Raw genomic sequence first — 19,089 nt, 5'->3', positions numbered from 1 at the left:
GGCAACAGAGTGAAACTCCAACTCAAAAAAAGAAATTAGAAACAATACCATTTACAGAAGCAAACAGCTAGGAATCAATCTAACAAAAGGTATATAAGATTTTTTACATAGTTAAGGACCACATTTTAAAGAAAATGTAACTCATACCTGTAATCCCAACAGTTTGGGAGGCTGAGGCAGGACAACTGCCTAAGACCAGGAGTTCCAAGACCATCCTGGGCAACATAGTGAGACCTGTCTCTACCACACATAAAAATATGAACTGGAGCCAGGCTCGGTGGCTCAGCCTGTAATCCCGCGCCTTTGGGAGGCTGAGGTGAGTGGATTGCCTGAGCCCGCGGGTTCAAGACCCGCCTGGGCAGCGAGACCTCATCTCTACAACAAATCAAAAAATCAGCCGGGCGTGGTAGCGCGTGCCTGTAATTCCAGCTACTTGGAAGGCTGAGGCGGAAGGATCGCCGGAGCCCAGCAGGTCAAGGCTGCGGTGGCCGGGAGCAGCCACTGCACTCCAGTCTGGGCAACAGAGTGAGACTCCAACTCAACAACAACAACAACAAAAATATGAACTGGGCGTGGTATGCACACCTGTAGTCCCAGCTACTTGGGGGCTAAGGCAGCAGAATCACTTGAACCCAAGAGTCCAAGGCTGTGGTGAACCATGATTGTGCCACTGCACTCCAGTCTGAGTAACAAAGTGAAACCATGTCTTAAAAAGGGGGAAAAATAAGTGGAAACAGAAAGGGTCAAGGATGGCTAAAATATCCTTGAGGAACAAAAATAGGTGCATTTACTTTATCAGTCATTAAAAACAGTGTGGCATTTGGTATAATGAAAAACAAATAGGCCAAAGGGAAAAAATGTAAGCTAAAAACAGAAAAGGGTGGTCCTTTTCCTTGGTGCTTGGTCAATTGGATTTAAATGCAGAAGAAATAAAATGTAACCCCCCACCTCACACTATACAAAAATAAATTACAGATGGCTTATGAACCTAAATCTAGAACAAGAAATGTTAAAATACTAGTGTCCAGAACTGCCCTGTCTAATATAGTAGCCACTAGTCACATGTGGGTATTTAAACAAACTAAAACTAGATTGAAAACAACTTCTTGTCACCCAAGCCACATTCTAAATGCTCAAAAGCGGCCAGGCACAGCGGCTCACACCTGTAATCCCAGCATTTTGGGAGGTCAAGGCAAAATTGCTTGCGTGTAGGAGTTTGAGACCAGCCTAGGCAACATAAATGAGACTTCACTCTACAAAAAAGAATTTTTAAAATTTAGCCAGACATGGTGCTACATGCCTGTAGTCCCAGATACTGGGGAGACTGAGGCAGGTAAATCACCTAAAGCAAGAAGTCAAGGCTGCAGTGAGCCGTGATTGTGCTACTGCACTCCAGTGTGGGCAACAGAGTAAGACCTCGACTCAAAATAATAATAATAATCAAATAAAAAATTTTAAATGTTCAATAACCATATGTAGCTAATGACTACCATCTTAGTACAGATACAGAACATGTCCATCATTACAGAAAGTTCTGTTGGATAAGTATACTTCTAGACTCTGTAAGTATGTGAGCCAATTATGCAATTTTGAAGCTTTGTAGAATAAAAGAATGAAACTGATTTCACATTATATCTTATTTAACCCATTATATCCAAAATAACATTTCAACATGTAATCAGTATCAAAATTATTAAGATGTTTTATATTCTTTTTAATATTATGCCTTTGAAATTTGGCATGTAGTTTACACTTACAGCACATCTTAATTCAGACTAACCATGATTCAAGTGCTCAATACCCACATGTGGTTGCCAACCATAATACTAGAGAGCACAGATTTTGAAGATTTGTTTGAGACTAATTTTAAAACCTTTAAGACCTTTTTTCTTTATGGTAGGTGCTTTCTGTGTCTTGCATAAAAAAATCCTTAAGGCTTGGTGGCTTATGCCTGTAATCCCAGCACTTTGGGAGGCAGGGACGAGAGGATTGCCTGAGTCCAGGGACTAATTTTAAGACCTTTAAGATAGTATACAAAAAGTATTATAAGGGAAAGACTGATAACATATCTTTTTTGTTTGTTTGTCTAAGCCCAGCAGGTCGAGGCTGCGGTGGCTGTTAGGGTGCCTTTGCACTCCAGCCTGGGTGATAGAGACTTTGACTCAAAAAAAAAAAAACCCAAATAAATAAAAAATAAAGTTACGCTAACTAAAATAACACAGCATTAGCACAGGGACAGACAAATAGGCAAGTGGAGCAGAACAGTCTAGAAGAAGAATCAATAATATTGATTGAGAAAATGGATATTCCTCATACTATAGGTGAAAGTCCATTCCAAGGGGATTAAAGACCTGTGTGTGAAAAGGAAAATTCTCAGTAAGTGTTAGAAGAAAATAGAGTATCATTATGAACTTAGACTAGGCAAATATTTTTTTCTTTCTTTTTGAGTAGGAGTCTCACTCTGTTGCCCAGGCAGGAGTGCAGTGGCATGCTTACCGCCAATGCAGACTCAATCTGCCGGGCTTGGGCTATATATCCTTCTGCCTTAGCGTTCTAAGTAGCTGGAACCACAGGCATGCGCCACCACGCCCGGCTAATTTTTTGATTTATTGTAGAGACACAGTCTCGCCAAGTTGCCCAGGCTGGTTTCGAACCCTGGACTCAGGCAATCCTCTCATCCCCGTCTCCCAAAGTGCTGGGATTACAGGCATAAGCCACCAAGCCTAAGGATTTTTTATGCAAGACACAGAAAGCACCTACCATAGAGAAAAATATTGATTTAACTAAACTCTTTAAAAATTGCTCTATAATATAGTAAACCACAAAGTATATGACAAGCCATATACTTGAAGATATTTGCAATGTGTGTGATAAACAATGCATAGCAAAGATCAGTATTCAGAATTAATAAAACATGTATAGTGATGAGGAAAACACGCTAATATTGCATAGACAACTATGCAAAGGACATAACCAGAAAGTTGATAAAGCAGCAACATGATTTCTAATAATTTAGATGCTGTGAATCTAGATAATGTTCTGAGATACTAACAGACAAAAACCAATCCATGACTATATAAACCAGATGTTAAGCAAAGATTTCATGTAGAGAAACAGAAACTATCTTATAGTACTGGTGGAAGTACCCCCAGAAAAAAGGAGGTAAATAAGAAATAGCAGTCAATTATATAACAATTATATATAATAATTGCTCTGTCTATCACAACCTAAATGCCCATCAGTAGAATAAGTAAGATAAATATGGTATATTTATGTAAGGATAGCATTGCAGTGATGTGACTATGAAAGAACGTATATTAACATGAAAAAAATCTCTGAAATATACAAGGCAGGACCCCCCGCCCCCCAAAACCCGGAACTTATAAATTAAAAATTGCATCTTTATTCTGATATGTTTAAACTTCAACTTAATGTAATACACTATCAAGACACTTTTTCCACTGCTCAAAACAGTTTTTGAACTTGTCAATTTTGATGCCTTTTAGTGCTTCTGCCATTTTTTGTTTCACCTCCTTCACATCGGCAAAATGTGTCCCTTTGAGGATTTTTTCATCTGGGGGAAACAAGAAAAAAGTTGCTGGAGCAAGATCGGGTGAATAGGAAGGGTGGGGAATGAGGGTCATGACTTTGATCAGAAACTGCTGAACAGGCCGGGCTCGGTGGCTCAGCCTGTAATCCCAGCACTTTGGGAGGCCGAGGCGAGTGGATTGCTTGAGCCCGTGGGTTCAAGACCCACCCGGGCAACCTGGCGAGACCTCGTCTCTACAATAAATCAAAAACTAGCTGGACGTAGTAGCGCGCCTGTAGTTCCCGGCTACTTGGAAGGCTGAGGTGGAAGGATTGCCAGAGCCCAGAAGGTTGAGGCCGCGGTGGCCAGGAGCATGCCACTGCACTACAGTCTGGGCAACAGAGTGAACTCCAACTCAAAAAACAGAACAAAAAACTGCTGAACAGTCAGTGAGTGTAAACAGGTGTGCTCACAAATTACTCATCATGAAATGGACAAACACGTTGAAAGAATCTCATCATTAGCAAAAGTACCTGCATAATGAACATTTGTGTACCTAACTCTAAATTGTATCCCACATTTTTAAAATAAAATTTTTTTTTTTAATTTCACTGAAGCCAAACAGAGTCTCTCACAATACTAACTGGCACACTAGAACACTTACCCAGCAGAGAAAGCCTGTACAAGGAGCCCACTCTCCAAAAGATAATTCCAGATTTTTTGGGGTTCCCCCATAATTTAAAAAGTAAACTGCAAAAAGATACATGACATACCATTTATAGACAACTGAAAAGGATGCAAAATATCTTACTTTGGGGGCATATATACACAGGCAGCAAGAGAACACAGGGATGATTACACTTGAGAGGAGTCATCCTCTTGAGAAGGGAGGGAGGGAAGAAGCTGTCAGGAGGAGGTGTACATATTTAACTGCATCTGCACAGTTGTATTTCTTTAAAAGAAGGGCATCTGAAGCTATGTGATATAACACTATTTGTTAGAACAGGATAATGGGATTCAGATGCTTGCTATATTATGTATTTTTCTATAAATCTGAAAAGGTATCACACACCCTGCACGAGCGTCAATCCAAGTGTGGCTGTGGGAGCAGTAGGATCCTGCTGGAACTATAAAGGCACATTCTTGCACTCTACCTACCTATAAAACCAGAACCTGTGGGCAATGCCAAGCAGTGGGTTATCTAGCTTTCCTAGTAAGCTTCATGCAAGCCATCTCAAGTTTGAGGGTGAGTATCTACAAAAATAAGTTACCAAACATTCCCATTCATTTAAAATGATACTTCAGTCAATTGAGTGTTATGATTATCTGAATAAGTTAGGTTGAATTATCATATGTGGCATACATGGGTTACATTTTTCTTTTTTTTTTTGAGTTGGAGTCGCACTCTGTCGCCCAGACTGGAGTGCAATGGCATGCTCATGGCCACTGCAGCCTCGACCTGCTGGGCTCCATGATCCTTCCACCTCAGCCTTCCAAGAAGCTGGAACTACAGGCATGTGCTACCATGCCCGGCTAAACATTTTTTTTTAAATAGTCTAGAACAAATTTAATTCGAAAGCTACCATTTAAGTTTGGGTTTTGTTTTTTGGTGTTTTGTTTTGTTTTTGGTGGGGTGTTTTTTGGTTTTTTTTTTTTTGAGTCAGAGTCTCACTGTTACCCAGGCTGGAGTTCAGTGGCATGCTCATGGTCACCACAGACTTGACTTGCTGGGTTTAGGCAATCCTTCCACCTCAGCTTTCCAAGTAGCTGGAACTACAGGCGTACACCACCATGCCCAACTATATTTTTTATTTATTGTAGAGATGATAAATTCAATTAGATGAACTGAATGTACATATTCAATTTAGATGAAGTATGCATTTTGCTGGCATAGGCTAAGCAGCTATTGCAAAGAGACCTCTCTCAAAAGGCAGTGGATTGCCAACAGTCCAAGGTAACTACTCCAGGAGTCAGGGCAGTTCTGTTCGTTACCCAGAGCCACATCGGCTTCACAAGGTGCTACTCCAGCCAGCAGGAAGGCCAGCTTCAGATCTGTCTTCTTCAGAGAACCACTTCTCACATTTCACTGGCAAGGGCTTGGCCATGTGGCCTCAACCAGCTGAAGGCCAGGAAATATGGCCTCACCAAAGCAGGATGCTGCCTCCCTTGCCTTTCGGTGGAAGAAGCCTTTTGATCCACAGCGCAAGGAGGATCTTTAGGGTGGAGACAAGAGTGAGGGAAACGATGAAGGCCCACATACCACAGTCAGTGCTAGACACTGGTCTTTACAGGACACAGCTATGTCCTCGCCAAAATATTCTACTATGGCTCATGTTTTAGAGTTTTCCAAATTTTCTTCACTGAGACTATGTTAGTTTTATAACTCAGAATGATTTCAATTCAGCTTAGTTATCTACTCAAGTCTTCACTAGATTGTTGTAGGCATCAAAGTATGACTTCACTGACAATAAATGAAAGAATGGATTCTGGTAAATAACTAGCAGTTGCCACCAGAAATTTATTTTATTCTTTTGCTGTTGATTTCCATTATATCATCACAGTTAAAAGTATTCTACCACTCTATAATTTATATATTCAGAGTGGGGCTAACTTACAATTGGGCAATTCAGTCATTGTAATAATTATTATACTACTTTTGATGCAAATATAAAGGAATCACTAATAGTCTTCTATATTTAACATTAGTCTCATGAAATATTAAAAATATTTATTCCAACTTCCAATTCATAAAACCAATAAAATGCAGTTTCTAAAAACACATCCAGGCTGGGAACAGTGGCTCATGCCTATAATTTCAGCATTTGGGGAGACTGAGGCAGAAGAACCATTGAGGCTAGAAGTTCAAGACCAACGTGGGCAACACAGAGACCTCATCTCTACAAAAAAAAAAAATCAAAAGATTAGCCAAGTGTGGTGGCATGCTCATGTAGTCTAAGCTACTTAGGAAGCTAAGGCAGAAGGATTACCTGGAGCCAGGAGGTCGAGGCTGTGGTGAGCTGTGATCATGCTACTACTCCAACCTGGGCGACAGAGTGAGACCTTGACTCAAAAAGTAAATAAATAAAAATAAAAGCACATCCATACTTAATAATCCTCAAAGATAAATTTTTATTTTTTAACCTTTCTATTTTGATACAATTTAAGATTCACAAGAAGTTGTAAAAACAGTTCAGTTTCTATGCACCTTTTACCCTGCAATAAGATGTTATCATAGTACATTTTCAAAACCAAGACACTGACATTGATATGCTACTATTAACTAAACTACAGGCCTTATTCAAGTTTCACCAATTCTTACATGCACGCTTAAAATTACTGAAATAGAAAATCAATTTTCTAACCAAGGGGGAAAGAAAGGCATTTTTGGCAACCAAAAGATCTTGCTTAACAAAATACATGGATGCACATAATAGAAAGGTTAACTAGAACCCTAAATAAAAGGAATTAGGGAGTTTACTTCATTCAGCAGGCACATACACTGAGACTGAAACAATACAGAGATGGCAGGACACAGCGGCTCACGCCTGTAATCCCAGCACTCTGGGAGGAGTTCCTGACCAGCCTGGGCAGGACAGCAAGACCTCGTCTCCACAAAAATAAAAATAAATAAGTGCTTGCCTGTAGTCCCAGCCACTCAGGAGACTGAAGTGGAAAGATCGCCTGAGCTCAGGAGGTCAAGGCTGTAGTGAGCCATGACTGTGCCACTGCACTCCAGCTTGAGTGACAGAGTTAAACCCAGATTCAAAAACTAAAAAACACAGAGATTAGCCAACTAGCACGGCCCCTGCATGAGGTTAACATATGAATTTGTGAAGAGTTTCCTGTTTTTAAATGTTTGCACCACAAAAAAAGTATGAGATTTTTTTAAAGATTTAAATTGTTGCAATGAAAGCTGAAGATAATATTCAGTAAAACATACTTGCATTTTGTAATTATAAATTACAAGAATGCCAATAATTGTTTAATTGTTGTACTTTTATATTTTTCTATAAAAATAGACTCTACTGGAAAAAAAGTATGTGAGATAACACATTAATTAGCACAATTCAGCAGTTCCATAGTGTACACATTTCAGAAACACCATGCTGTACATGATAAATATATACAGTTTTTGTCCATTAAAAAAAAAGAAAGGAATTGGGGTTATTTTCCATAGCAATTTTCTTCTATTACAAGGCTTAATTACAAAAATCTCTACTCACAGGTTTTTTATTGTAGTTTTTACTGTATAAAATGCCAGGTTAGCTGGGCTCAGCCTGTGATCCCAGCGCTTTGGGAGGCTGAGGTGAGTGGACTGCCTGAGCCCGCGGGTTCGAGACCCGCCTGGGCAACTTGGCGAGACCTCATGTCTACAATAAATCAAAAACTAGCCGGGTGTGGTAGCACGCGCCTGTAATTCCGGTTACTCGGAAGGCTGAGGCGGAAGGATCGCCGGAGCCCAGCAGGTTGAGGCTGCGGTGGCAGGGAGCGGCCACTTCCCTCCAGTCTGGGCAACAGAGTGAGACTCCAACTCAAAAAAAAAAAAAAAAAAAAAGCCAGGTTACAAATTTTAAGATTTAATTAAAATTAAACACCTTCAAAGTCAGGGTCTCCTTCTATCATATCAGTATATTTGTATATCTTAAACCTTTATACATATCTGTATATCTGATAATAATGAAATCATTATTAAATATTAAATAACCCATATTATTAAATATTAAATAACCCATCTAAAATATACTATAAAAATATATATACTAGCCAGGCTTGGTGGCTCAGCCTGCAATCCCATGCCTTTGGGAGGCTGAGGTGAGTGGATTGCCTGAGCCCGCGGTTCGAGACCGGCCTGGGCAGCGAGACCTCATCTCTATAATAAATAAAAAAAATCAGCCGGGCATGGTAGCACATGCCTGTAATTCCGGCGACTCGGAAGGCTGAGGCGGAAGGATCGCTGGAGCCCAGCAGGTCGAGGCTGTGGTAGCCAGGAGCGGCCACTGTACTCCAGTCTGGGTGACAGATACATAGATATATATATATATATATATATATATATACACTATAAACACTATTTTTCAGAAAAATTATCTTCTAATACTACTTAGTCAATATAAAAAGTCATTTCACAGTGATCACTTAACAAAATGACTGCCTGACATAAGAAAAATAACTGATAAAAACTAAAATAATCCTAGGTTCCTGCTACTAGAGAGACTGACCAACTTAGTATTGCCTGTGTGTAATCTATTCAATTCACTTCACAAAACAAACAAAACCCTTTCACTCTGGAGACTTTTAAGGACACTGAAGACCAAGGAAAGAACCAGAAGTTATTATGTCTTGATTGTCTCTCACACCCATGTGTGAGCATATGCACAAAGGCATGTACACACATACACACAATATGCGAATAACAGGAAAATACATTATAAGGTGTTTAGCAAGGTTTTAAAATAAGCCTTTTTAATGTTCCAGATTGGTGCTTTAAAGGTCAGTGAGGTAGAAACCAAGAGAAATCACTAAAACCCTCATTCTGGATTATATAAGTAATGTAAAATGTGCTTTAAGTAAACTAAATCTAAAAATCAACAAATGTATAGTTTCCTGATTATATAAAGGACTTTGTTGTTTAAAGGTTTCATTACAGGAGTTCTTAAGTAATAGTAGAAATCAGTTTTCTTGACATTCTCAATTGTATAAAAACAGCTGACATTTATATCACTCAATGGTTTCATGACCTCATCAATCTTTATCTATCTTGACAGGAATGTAGGTAGTCAGACATTAGTTAAGTTTCCTCCTGTGATTCAATGGCATACAAAGAGTAAAGTGAGGAGAAGCAGCGAGACTGTGCGGACGCTGAAGACTCATTAGTGAGGGGCTAAAGAGCTCAGTGAGAGAACTGACTCTGCCACCTGCTAGCTATGAGTCCTTGGGCAAGTCACTTAACCTTATTAGTACTTATAAAGTAGAATGTTAATTTCTGTCCTATTTTCCTGCAACTATAAGAACCAAATAAAATTATACATATTTTAAGTAGTAAAAAGCTTTGTTCATTATTTTGCTATATTTGTAATATTTAAATGTTAGTTAACTGCAAGTTGTTATCCCACCCCCATTTCTGACATATCTACCAAATACAGTATTTTGTTATTTTTTTGAGTAGGAATCTCACTCTGCCACCCAGGCTGGAGTGAGGTGGCCATGAGAATGCCTCAACCTGTTGGGCTCAGGCGATCCTTCAGCCTCAGTCTTCCAAGCAGCTGGAACTGCAGGTGCATGCCACCATGCCCAGTTAAGTAAATACTGTAGAGACAGGTCTTGCCAAGTTGCTCTGGCTAGTCTGGAACTCCTGGGCTCAGGCAATCTTCTCGCCTCTGCCTCCCAAAGTGCTGGGATTAAAGGCGTGATCCACCATGCCCAGCTCAAATATAATATTTTGTGTGTAAGACAAAAACAGGAGTCAGAAGTCTTTGTCTCTAGTTTACCCCAGTACTGCCACTGTTACTTCTCCGCTAACCAGAGAATGACACCTACACTTGACCATCAGTTGAACTGATTGATATATATGACACTGCTTTGTAAAGTAATTAAGCATATTAACCTGAGGTATTACCATTATGAGATGTAGTATTATGATCTTTCACTTAAATTTCCGAAGTATAGAATCAGGAGGAAAAAAGTCTCTCTGTTGTGACTCCTTTGAAAGACAGCTACCAAAATATTCCCATCACAGGCAGTATATAAGCACGTCCCAAGTCAGCTCTAGGCCAGCTCTCTGGAGTCACCAATTCAGCAGTATTTGAATGGAAGTTGGAAGACTCACCACACCATCCCAATTTCATTGGCATTATAAAATTCATAATAGTATTGCAGCAATGAACTCTCAGCAGGAACTACAGAATCCTCTTACAGCTTCATGGTTTGCTTTTTCCATCCCCTACACTTCACCAGTTTCCTAATCTACTAAAGTCACATTCACAGTTTTGGAATGCCAATGCAACTCTTAAAAAAAAAAAAAGGCACAATTCAGCAATCTCTAATCTTTCCACTGAGATTCAAGCATCTAAAAACAGTAAAAAAGAAACCAGCACGCTAATTGAGCTTGGGTTACTTTAAATAAAGAATATACACACCTATGCTTTGATTTTCCATACCAAATCAATCAACAACACATCATATCTATCTTTATTGCATTCTAAACATCCATGTACAAACCTACATTTTCTCATCTAATGTCAGAACAACTACCTGCATTTCTGCTTTTCAACCTTTCGTTACAGGGAACTTGGAACCACACTGTAGAAAGCTACTTTACAAGAAGACTGCTACGCCAGGCACGGTGGCTCAGTCTGTAATCCCGAGGAGGCAGAGGTGAGTGAATTGCCTGAGCCTGCGGGTTCGAGACCTGCCTGGGCAACTTGGCGAGACCTCATCTCCACAATAAATCAAAAATAATTAGCCTGGCGTGGCAGTGCATGCCTGTAGTTCCAGCTACTTGGAAGGCTGAGGCAGAAGGATCGCCGGAGCCCAGCAGGTCGAGGCTGAGGTGGCCGGGAGCGGCCACTGCACTCCAGTCTGGGTGACAGAGTGAGACTCCAACTCCAAAAAAAAAAAAGGAAGACTGCTATGTCTGTTCTGCTACTTGTGAATACAAACAACATGTGAGACCAGTAAACACAGTGTCTGGGATGCCTTTTGAAGCTACTGAAATATTTAGTTCCTCTTCGGTGAACAGACTTCCACCTCCTTCCATTCCAGATGCACCTCAACCTACAAAACATGCACCATGAAAAGGGCCTGCAGAGCCCATGAAGAGAGTGACCCTTGGGACCCAAGCTCTGCCTCAACCCGCAAGGCTGTCTGTCTCCACTCATCCCCACATTGCCTTCTTTCTAAAAGCAGCGCCTGCCCGCAGCCTCAGTTCCTTGTCACTGCGCCCATCTTCACCCTTTGTTTTTCTTTTTCTTGTCACTGTTGCACATCCTTAATTTGGTACCACCCTGCCATTCACGAGAACTGCCAGTTAAAAATTATCCTTCTTTTTCTTAAGGTCTAGGAAAAAAATAATCAGAATCTCCAAGACAATCTTTTCACAACTGACATTTTTTTAATGCTTCTGACAACACACAGGTTACTTATTCCCCACCAGGGAAACTTTGTGTCCAATTAAAGCTAGCTGTTCTTATAATTATTTTAAGACATCGAGGTCCTGTAAATTGTTGAACACCGTGATAAGCCTCAGTTCAGCCTCTTAACTGACTCTTATGAAAGTGTAATTCAAATGTCAAAGCCACCTAATTTAAATAGCAAACTACCAATTTGACTTATCAGTTCTCAATCCAATAACATCTTTATTATCAAGTTTAACAGTGTTCAATATGTCAAGAAAATGGCTTAAAGTTAGTGAACATACAGCTTTGACCATACTCCCCTTCCTTATTCAGAAATAGGGTGGGGTAGATTTTAATGTATACATAGGGGGGAAAAAAGACAAAAAATTAAGAAAATTATTAATACTAGAAAAAAAATTGTGCAGGAAAGGAAAAGTAATAGTTTATTACAGTGATGTAGTTGTAAATACATACCATAAAAACATTAAACACTTTCTAAACCAAAATTACAACATAATTGTACTGATAAACTGGACATAGGAAATAGGTATGAAGAGACATGGGAAGAAGACTAAATCATTCTTCATTAACAGATAGCAGCTAAACTGAAAAACAACAAGAAGTAATGAGCATGTTACTGGAGACATGGTATGAATAGCAAAATAACCAACTGAAAGAGAAAAGGGATTGCTCAATGTTCCAGGAAGAAAAATGTAAAAGGAGGAGACAGGGGACTGTTTTTTTTTTTCTTTTCCCTAAAAAAGTCACAAAACTATGTGGTTCTTTAAACCACATTCACATATAACTTTGAAAAAACCTAAAAGTTTGCAAGTATATATTAAATTTTAGTTAACAAACCAATAAAATCATATTATCACACGGAAGGAAATGAATTACTTGTAGTTTCAAGATTTTCACGAGCATCTGTTTGCAGCTTTAATCACAGCATGCAACCATTTTAATTCCAATTTGTGCTATTATTTTTGGCTATTTGTTTGGAATTAATTCCAAAATGTGGGGAAACACTAGAAAAATTTTAACACTTTTCAGGTCTTTCTTTGCACATACTTACTTTTAAACTGGCTTCTTGAGAAATTAAGCTTGGCTATACTGCCACCAACAGTATGATCATAGCACTCTCATTAGCAGTATTAATTTTGAAATAACTGACAGACTTTGCCTTATTTTTAATGTGTATCTTAAAAATTATTACTGATGTCTGTATTTTATCAACATGAGCTTTAAATAACATAAGTTGATCGTATTTTTTGCAAAAAAAAACTTCAATTCTGCCATACACCGTTTTATTTTGATTACGTTTTCCTTTTCATGTATAGATATTTTCATGTACATGGAATAAAACCTACTAAGTGTTTTGCAATTTCTTCTATGATTTCTAAATCTAAGGAGCTTTTTCTCCCCACATTTATTTTCTTTTTAAAAAGCTATAATTAAAAATAACACAAACTAAAGAACTAATACCTCTGGCATCTGCTTCTTTTGTAGGAAAAAGAAAAGTATCCATTGAACTAACACCCAACACTTTTATACACCTAATAGTTAATTTTAAAACTTTATGTTTTAGTCTCAATAAAACTTTCAAGTACTCATGTTTAGGCAAAAAATCTTTATTAAAAAAATGCCTTAACAATTTACAAATTTTATTAATATATTATATAAAATCATATTTAGGCCAGGTTCGGTGGCTCAGCCTGTAATCCCAGTGCTTTGGGAGGCTGAGGTGAGTGAATTGCCTGAGCCTGAGGGTTTGAGACCCACCCAGGCAAATTGGTGAGACCTCATCTCTACAATAAATCAAAAATTAGCCAGGTGTGGTAGCGCGCGCCTATAGTTCTGGCTACTTGGAAGGCTGAAGCAGAAGGATCGCCGGAGCCCAGCAGGTCGAGGCTGTGGTGGCTGGGAGCGTGCCACTGCACTCCAGTCTGGGCAACGGAGTGAGACTCCAACTCAAAAAAACAAAACAAAACAAAACAAAATAGGAAAATTATATTCAGTGAATTTTTAAAAACATTTTTCTTGGCCAGGCTCGGTGGCTCAGCTTGTAATCCCAGCACTTTGGGAGGCCGAGGAGAGTGGATTGCCTGAGCCTGTGGGTGCAAGAGACAGAGTAAGACTCCAACTCAAAAAAAAAAAAAAAAAAAAAAAAAATTTTTTTCTTAATATCTGTTAGTGATTTAATTTTAGCATAACTGTGACTTTCTTCAGTGTTTTTAACAATTGGTATAATCATCTTCTTGAAAATAAACTTCACATTTTACTCGTTATATACATTATTCACTTTATTTGAAAAAACTAGATATTCGAATTTAAAACTAAAATCTTAAAAAAAAAAAAAAAAGTGGGCAGGGCACAGTGGCTCATACCTGGAATCTCAGAACACTGGGAGGCCAACGCAGAGAACTGTCTGAGCCCAAGAGTTAGAGATCAGCCTAGGCAACAAAGCAAGACCTTGTCTACAGAAAATCAAAAAATTAGCCAGGCATGGTAGTGTGCATATGTAATCAGTCCCAGCTACTCAGGAGGCTGAGACAGAAGGAAAACCAGAGCCCAAAGGTTGAGACTGTAGTGCCACTGCACTCCAGCCTGGGCAACAGAGACCTCCAACTCAAATAAATTAAATTAAAAACTAAAATAAAACAAAAAAAATTTCAAACATTAAAAAGTTATGAAGTTAGATGACATTCCATGCTAAAAAAAAAAAGTCCACGGCAATAGAAAACATAGTCTCGCTGCTTTATAACATATATTTTATATATATAATTATGTAATAAATACTATCTTACATGTATTTTTCTAATTTATTGTTTTACCGATCTCAATTTATAACATAATAACAAATCATGTGCTATTTCATTTATATCGATATGGTCTATCAATCTTTCCATAGTCCTCTTCATCAAGAGGCTATGTTCCTCTATAACATCGTGCAAAGAGTACTTCTTCACATGCAAACAAAATAATACAAGGACTCATCTTCAACAGAGGTGCACTGAGGTATATTCCACATGTGTTCACAAGCCTATGAGCACACAATCAATTCCAGCACCCAATCAATTCCACAGTGCCTCATGGGGGTGAAGGGGGACAGAAGAAAAAGGGGAAAGGGAAAAGGAGTAAAAACAAATGTGATACATTTCCTTCTGAGTAACAAGAAGACACAATCGACTTTCCAATTACAAGAGAAGGTGAACTGTAAGAGGTGCTACCTGAGCCATGGTAACCCCAAGGTTGAAGCCAAGGGCTTCACATTCCTTTTCCAACTCCAAGCACAGTAAAGGTGCTATTTCTCCTGCAGCAGGAAAATGGGAGAGGGAAGAGACTAAAGATTCCACACTTCATGATCAAGAACACTTGGGAACTCACATTACCTGTGGGTTGACAATCTGACTGAACTTCTACTATAAAATATGTGACTCAAAAAGCAGGTATAGACAATGTACTGAATGAATGAAGAAGATATGTGCCAAAAGTAATTTACAAAAACATGGGTCATAGTTTGCTGATGCCTGACTTAATCACAAATTTTTTAAAACATATAAATCCAGTAGACAATTGTAAGAGAAACCACTATTTTAAAATTTAAAAATTCAGACTATAGAAAAGTGAATTTAGAAAAGGTTCATAAAAGTGAGGGCACATCGGAAATTTTTTAAAATTTAGATATTAAAGTAATAGCACAGTAGGAAATTTATCTTTGTGACCTTATTACACCAAAACTGATTGAGATTTTCTACTTCCTATATTGAATGAAAATAGATCTAAAACTTAAAAGTGATCACTGACAAATCTTAATTACAGAGGATCAAAATTAACCTCTTTCATAGTTCATAATAGTTCTTATAACAATACTTCCGGTCCTATGAAAGTACATAATCTTATATCAATAAGATAAGGATACTTCCTATAACATTCTTACTTTTCTAATCCCCAAAAACCTTTTCTGAATGATAGGTCTCCAAAAGGAGGGTACACATCAAGGGCAAAATTTAATAATTATAAAATATAACTAAAAAAGTAGGTAATTATGAAATCATCTACCACTTACTTGTAGAAAGTGAAAGTAGTTCAAACACTACCTAAACAAGATTTTAGATATTATCCTTATATTTGCACAAACCTGTGACTACCAGCATCCTACTCTAACATCTTTTAACATGAGAAATCTATCAAATATCCAATCTTTATATCTGGCAATCCAGTAAAAACCTCTTACGTTCCGATAAAAGAACAGAAAAACAGCATTTGACACTAGATTATTATGTGATGTGAAAGTGTGTCCTGTTTTAACATGTCTCCTAAACAGTGTCTAAATAACTTAAATAATGCTATTATTATCTAAAACTACAATTTCAGTTGTATATTGCTTTTTCTTGGGCACACTTTTGAAAATTCCAGTAAATTTTTATTGTTTGAGAACGTATTTGGTTGTTTTAGAAAAATCTAAAGTCATTGTGTGGCCCACCCACAAAACGTATGAATAGCAAACAAAAAGAAAAAACCAGTTGGAATACTGGTAATTGGTATATCAGTGAATGCTGAATGAATTGTTAGCATTTACATGACTATAGGAAATCTTGTGGTTAGGAAGAGGTTCTTGAGACTTCCTATTTTTCAAAAATCATTCCATATAAGTTATAGTTTAAAATAGACTTGACATTAAAAAAAGCTCACTATGTAAATTTAACATTTTCAAACTTTATTATCAGTACAGCTGAAGCAATACAAAGTTATATGGAACTAAATTAAGCCAGGAAACAGATTTTATACCATTATAAAAATGATATTTATACAATTTACAAGACAGAGAAGCACAGATTAACTGAATAAAATTGCTGTTATCCATACAGTTAACCTCAAAGCTACACCTTAAACATATTATCCTCTTCCCATTTTGAAAAAAATCCCGTACACATATATAAATGTGTATACATATTCACAAGGTAACTGACATATTGTTCTATCTTCACCTCTTATTTGGAAAACTAAAAAGTTAACCAATGCAAAATGACTATGTCCATCTTATTATCAGTTACACATAATAGCTGGAGGAAATCCTAAAACAAAACACTAATTCCTTAGTATTATAGTACCAAGTAAATGTTCTTTAAGCTCTTGTTCTAGGGAGAGGTGATGGGAATCAAACACTAGGGGGCAGCATCTAACTGTTGAGGTTTGGACTAGGCAGGCTTAACTCGCAAACTTTAAGCTGCAGTATATTTTTAATGAGAATTACGCCTACAATGAAAGATGATTTAAGATTATACAACTTGTTATAAAGGAAAAATCTAGATTTCTGTTTTGATTGCCTACATTGCTCTTCTATCTCCTGTGCACCTTCTTCTCCATCTCTGACTTGTGAAAATGACTTTAAAATGCACTAGTAAAAATGTCCCTTTGCAATAAAACAAATGGCACTTCCTATCTTGAAGTAGGAACCAAATAAATAAAAGCTGCCATTTTTATCCAAAGCATTTCCTTAGGTTAATGGTAAATTTATGTTTTGTTTTACTCAATTTGCATTTTAAACTTGATTAATGAGCTTCACAAACAAGCTCCGCAAATTTATTGAATGAAGTGTCATGAACAGTATGTGACAAAAGGCTGAGAAGTATGTTCCCCCTCAAGAAATCTGGTTAGGCAGGAAAAACAAGATGTACATATGTAATTATGTCAGGAAATGCAAAAAAAGCACAAACATTCTGAGTATTATACATGAAAAACAACAAAAGGATAACTGTATCTTCTCAAAGGCCCAACAGAGACTATCAAGCCTCATTCTGGAGGTAATCATGTATCAGTGGAAAAGAAAAAGAAAGCCGTGCTTCACCACTGATAAAAGAACAGAAACATTTATATGTAGAAAAGGTAAACTGGTAGACCTTTAGTTCATTATCTCATGTAATGGTCACAGTAAACCCACAAGGTAGGTTTTTTAGTACTTCAGATAAATGATTAAGATAGAGCAACTAGCTCAAGGTAATCAAACAGGTTCAGGGTTTTAAACCTTTAGAAATCTCATTCCAAAGCCCTAAATTCTTGCCAATATTGGTGACAGTGACAGTAGAGTCAGAGGAAGGAAACAGAATATTAACAAGTTTCACTAATTAAAAGCAAATGATCATCCCAGCTTTTGAGTAATTTCCCTTGCTATATAAAACATTATCTTGCCTTTTCCGTCATTTTTAAAAAAAAGACACATCCCCTTGTATAGTACTTGCATACTAAATTTGAGGCCCCTCAACTTACTTCTAATCTGGTGCTCAAAAAAGGGGAAGAACCGTGTTTTCTTCTTTCTGATGTAAAACCCTTTAGAGTGAACAGACCACGTGGATTTGATACATTTAAGTTGTTAGTGTAATACAAATTGGTAGCAGGAAGAACTAGTACAGTTCATCACGCAGTATATTATTGATGTCACCTCCTAAGAGGTCTTCCCTAAACACTTTTTTTAAAAAAAGAAGTGGGGTACAATTCAGGACTAGGCATATGAGTGACCACTTCTCCTAAAGTAGCATAAAAGTCATTCTTACACAGGGGTTATTATCCAGGGGTCTGGATAAAAATTCAGGTTTGTGAATATGGATTAGGAAAAAAGAAACACCTTAATTAACCTCTGGCATTTAGTTATTTGTTCAGTTATGAATGCAAGCTAAAATTACAGTAATATTGAAGTAACTGGCAGGAATTTTAGATTACCTTTACAATTCTTGAAAGAATTTAAAGTCAGCGTAAGGTAGTTAATCATTTACAGCCCTTTACTAGTTTGAAATGAGCCATGATTAGAGCAGCCACTACTCTTGATATTTAATGCTTGATTAAAGTACGGATGACTCATCATAAATATTTACCCTTGCTAGCTATTTAACACCATTGGTTTCTGCTGCAGTTCTCTGTATTTCACACGTAAAACCATCATTCTGAGGTCCACTGCACATCACAACTTTCTTCACAGCTCTCCTCACTGATGTTACCTATTGGTTTCTCTCCCTGCGGAATACCCAGGACTTGTCGGGTGTGGGCGGCCTGGCAGTATCCCGAGATCTACAGTGGACCGGTTCTCACATTTCTGTGCAGGGGGTGGGACCAGCGCCTCGAGCTGAGCTTCCGGCGGCACACTGAAATTCTCCATCTCCAGAGTTTCCAAGGCATCACCTGCTTGTTCTTTAATTGCGTGAGACTTAGCTACACGTCCAAAAAGGAAGCACCAATGAAACGCAAGGCTAGCTGTGCTCCCAGCAGGGCTCGGGGTCACGGTAAAACTAGAGGCCTGACCACGGAAAGGCAGACATGAACGTCTTCCCAAGAGGACGGCACAAACCGCCGCCTTTTTACTTGAAAGCGGGCGTTGGCCCTGCGCCGCGACGACGCAGAACAGGCCTCCGGTGAAGGGCCCTCCCGCCGGAGGGCGTGGGCGCTGCGGCCACT

General features: G+C 38.2%; 1 protein-coding gene across 3 annotated transcripts in view; it reads right to left on the bottom strand.

The window, feature by feature from the left end:
* Positions 1-19,089, bottom strand: part of SLC39A10 (solute carrier family 39 member 10) — a 62,426-nt gene that overhangs the window by 42,171 nt on the left and 1,166 nt on the right. Inside the window, exons 1-2 of one of the 3 annotated variants that reach the window (XM_008063526.2) lie at positions 7,753-7,858; positions 6,517-6,570 (exon numbers count right to left, since the gene is read on the bottom strand). The exons of 1 other annotated variant lie outside the window; for it this stretch is intronic. In XM_008063526.2, coding sequence (XP_008061717.1) covers positions 6,517-6,556 — 40 coding nt within the window. In that variant the 5' untranslated portion in view covers positions 6,557-6,570; positions 7,753-7,858. Of the gene's footprint in view, positions 1-5,521; positions 5,674-6,516; positions 6,571-7,752; positions 7,859-19,089 lie in introns of those variants that run through there. One more of the 3 variants, XM_008063529.1, reaches the window with a different exon arrangement.

This window comes from Carlito syrichta, unplaced genomic scaffold, assembly GCF_000164805.1.
Source record: "Carlito syrichta isolate Samal-C Ts95f unplaced genomic scaffold, Tarsius_syrichta-2.0.1 Scaffold306906, whole genome shotgun sequence".
NCBI classification, from domain to species: Eukaryota; Metazoa; Chordata; class Mammalia; order Primates; family Tarsiidae; genus Carlito; species Carlito syrichta.
This window is presented reverse-complemented; position numbering and strand designations above follow the sequence as displayed.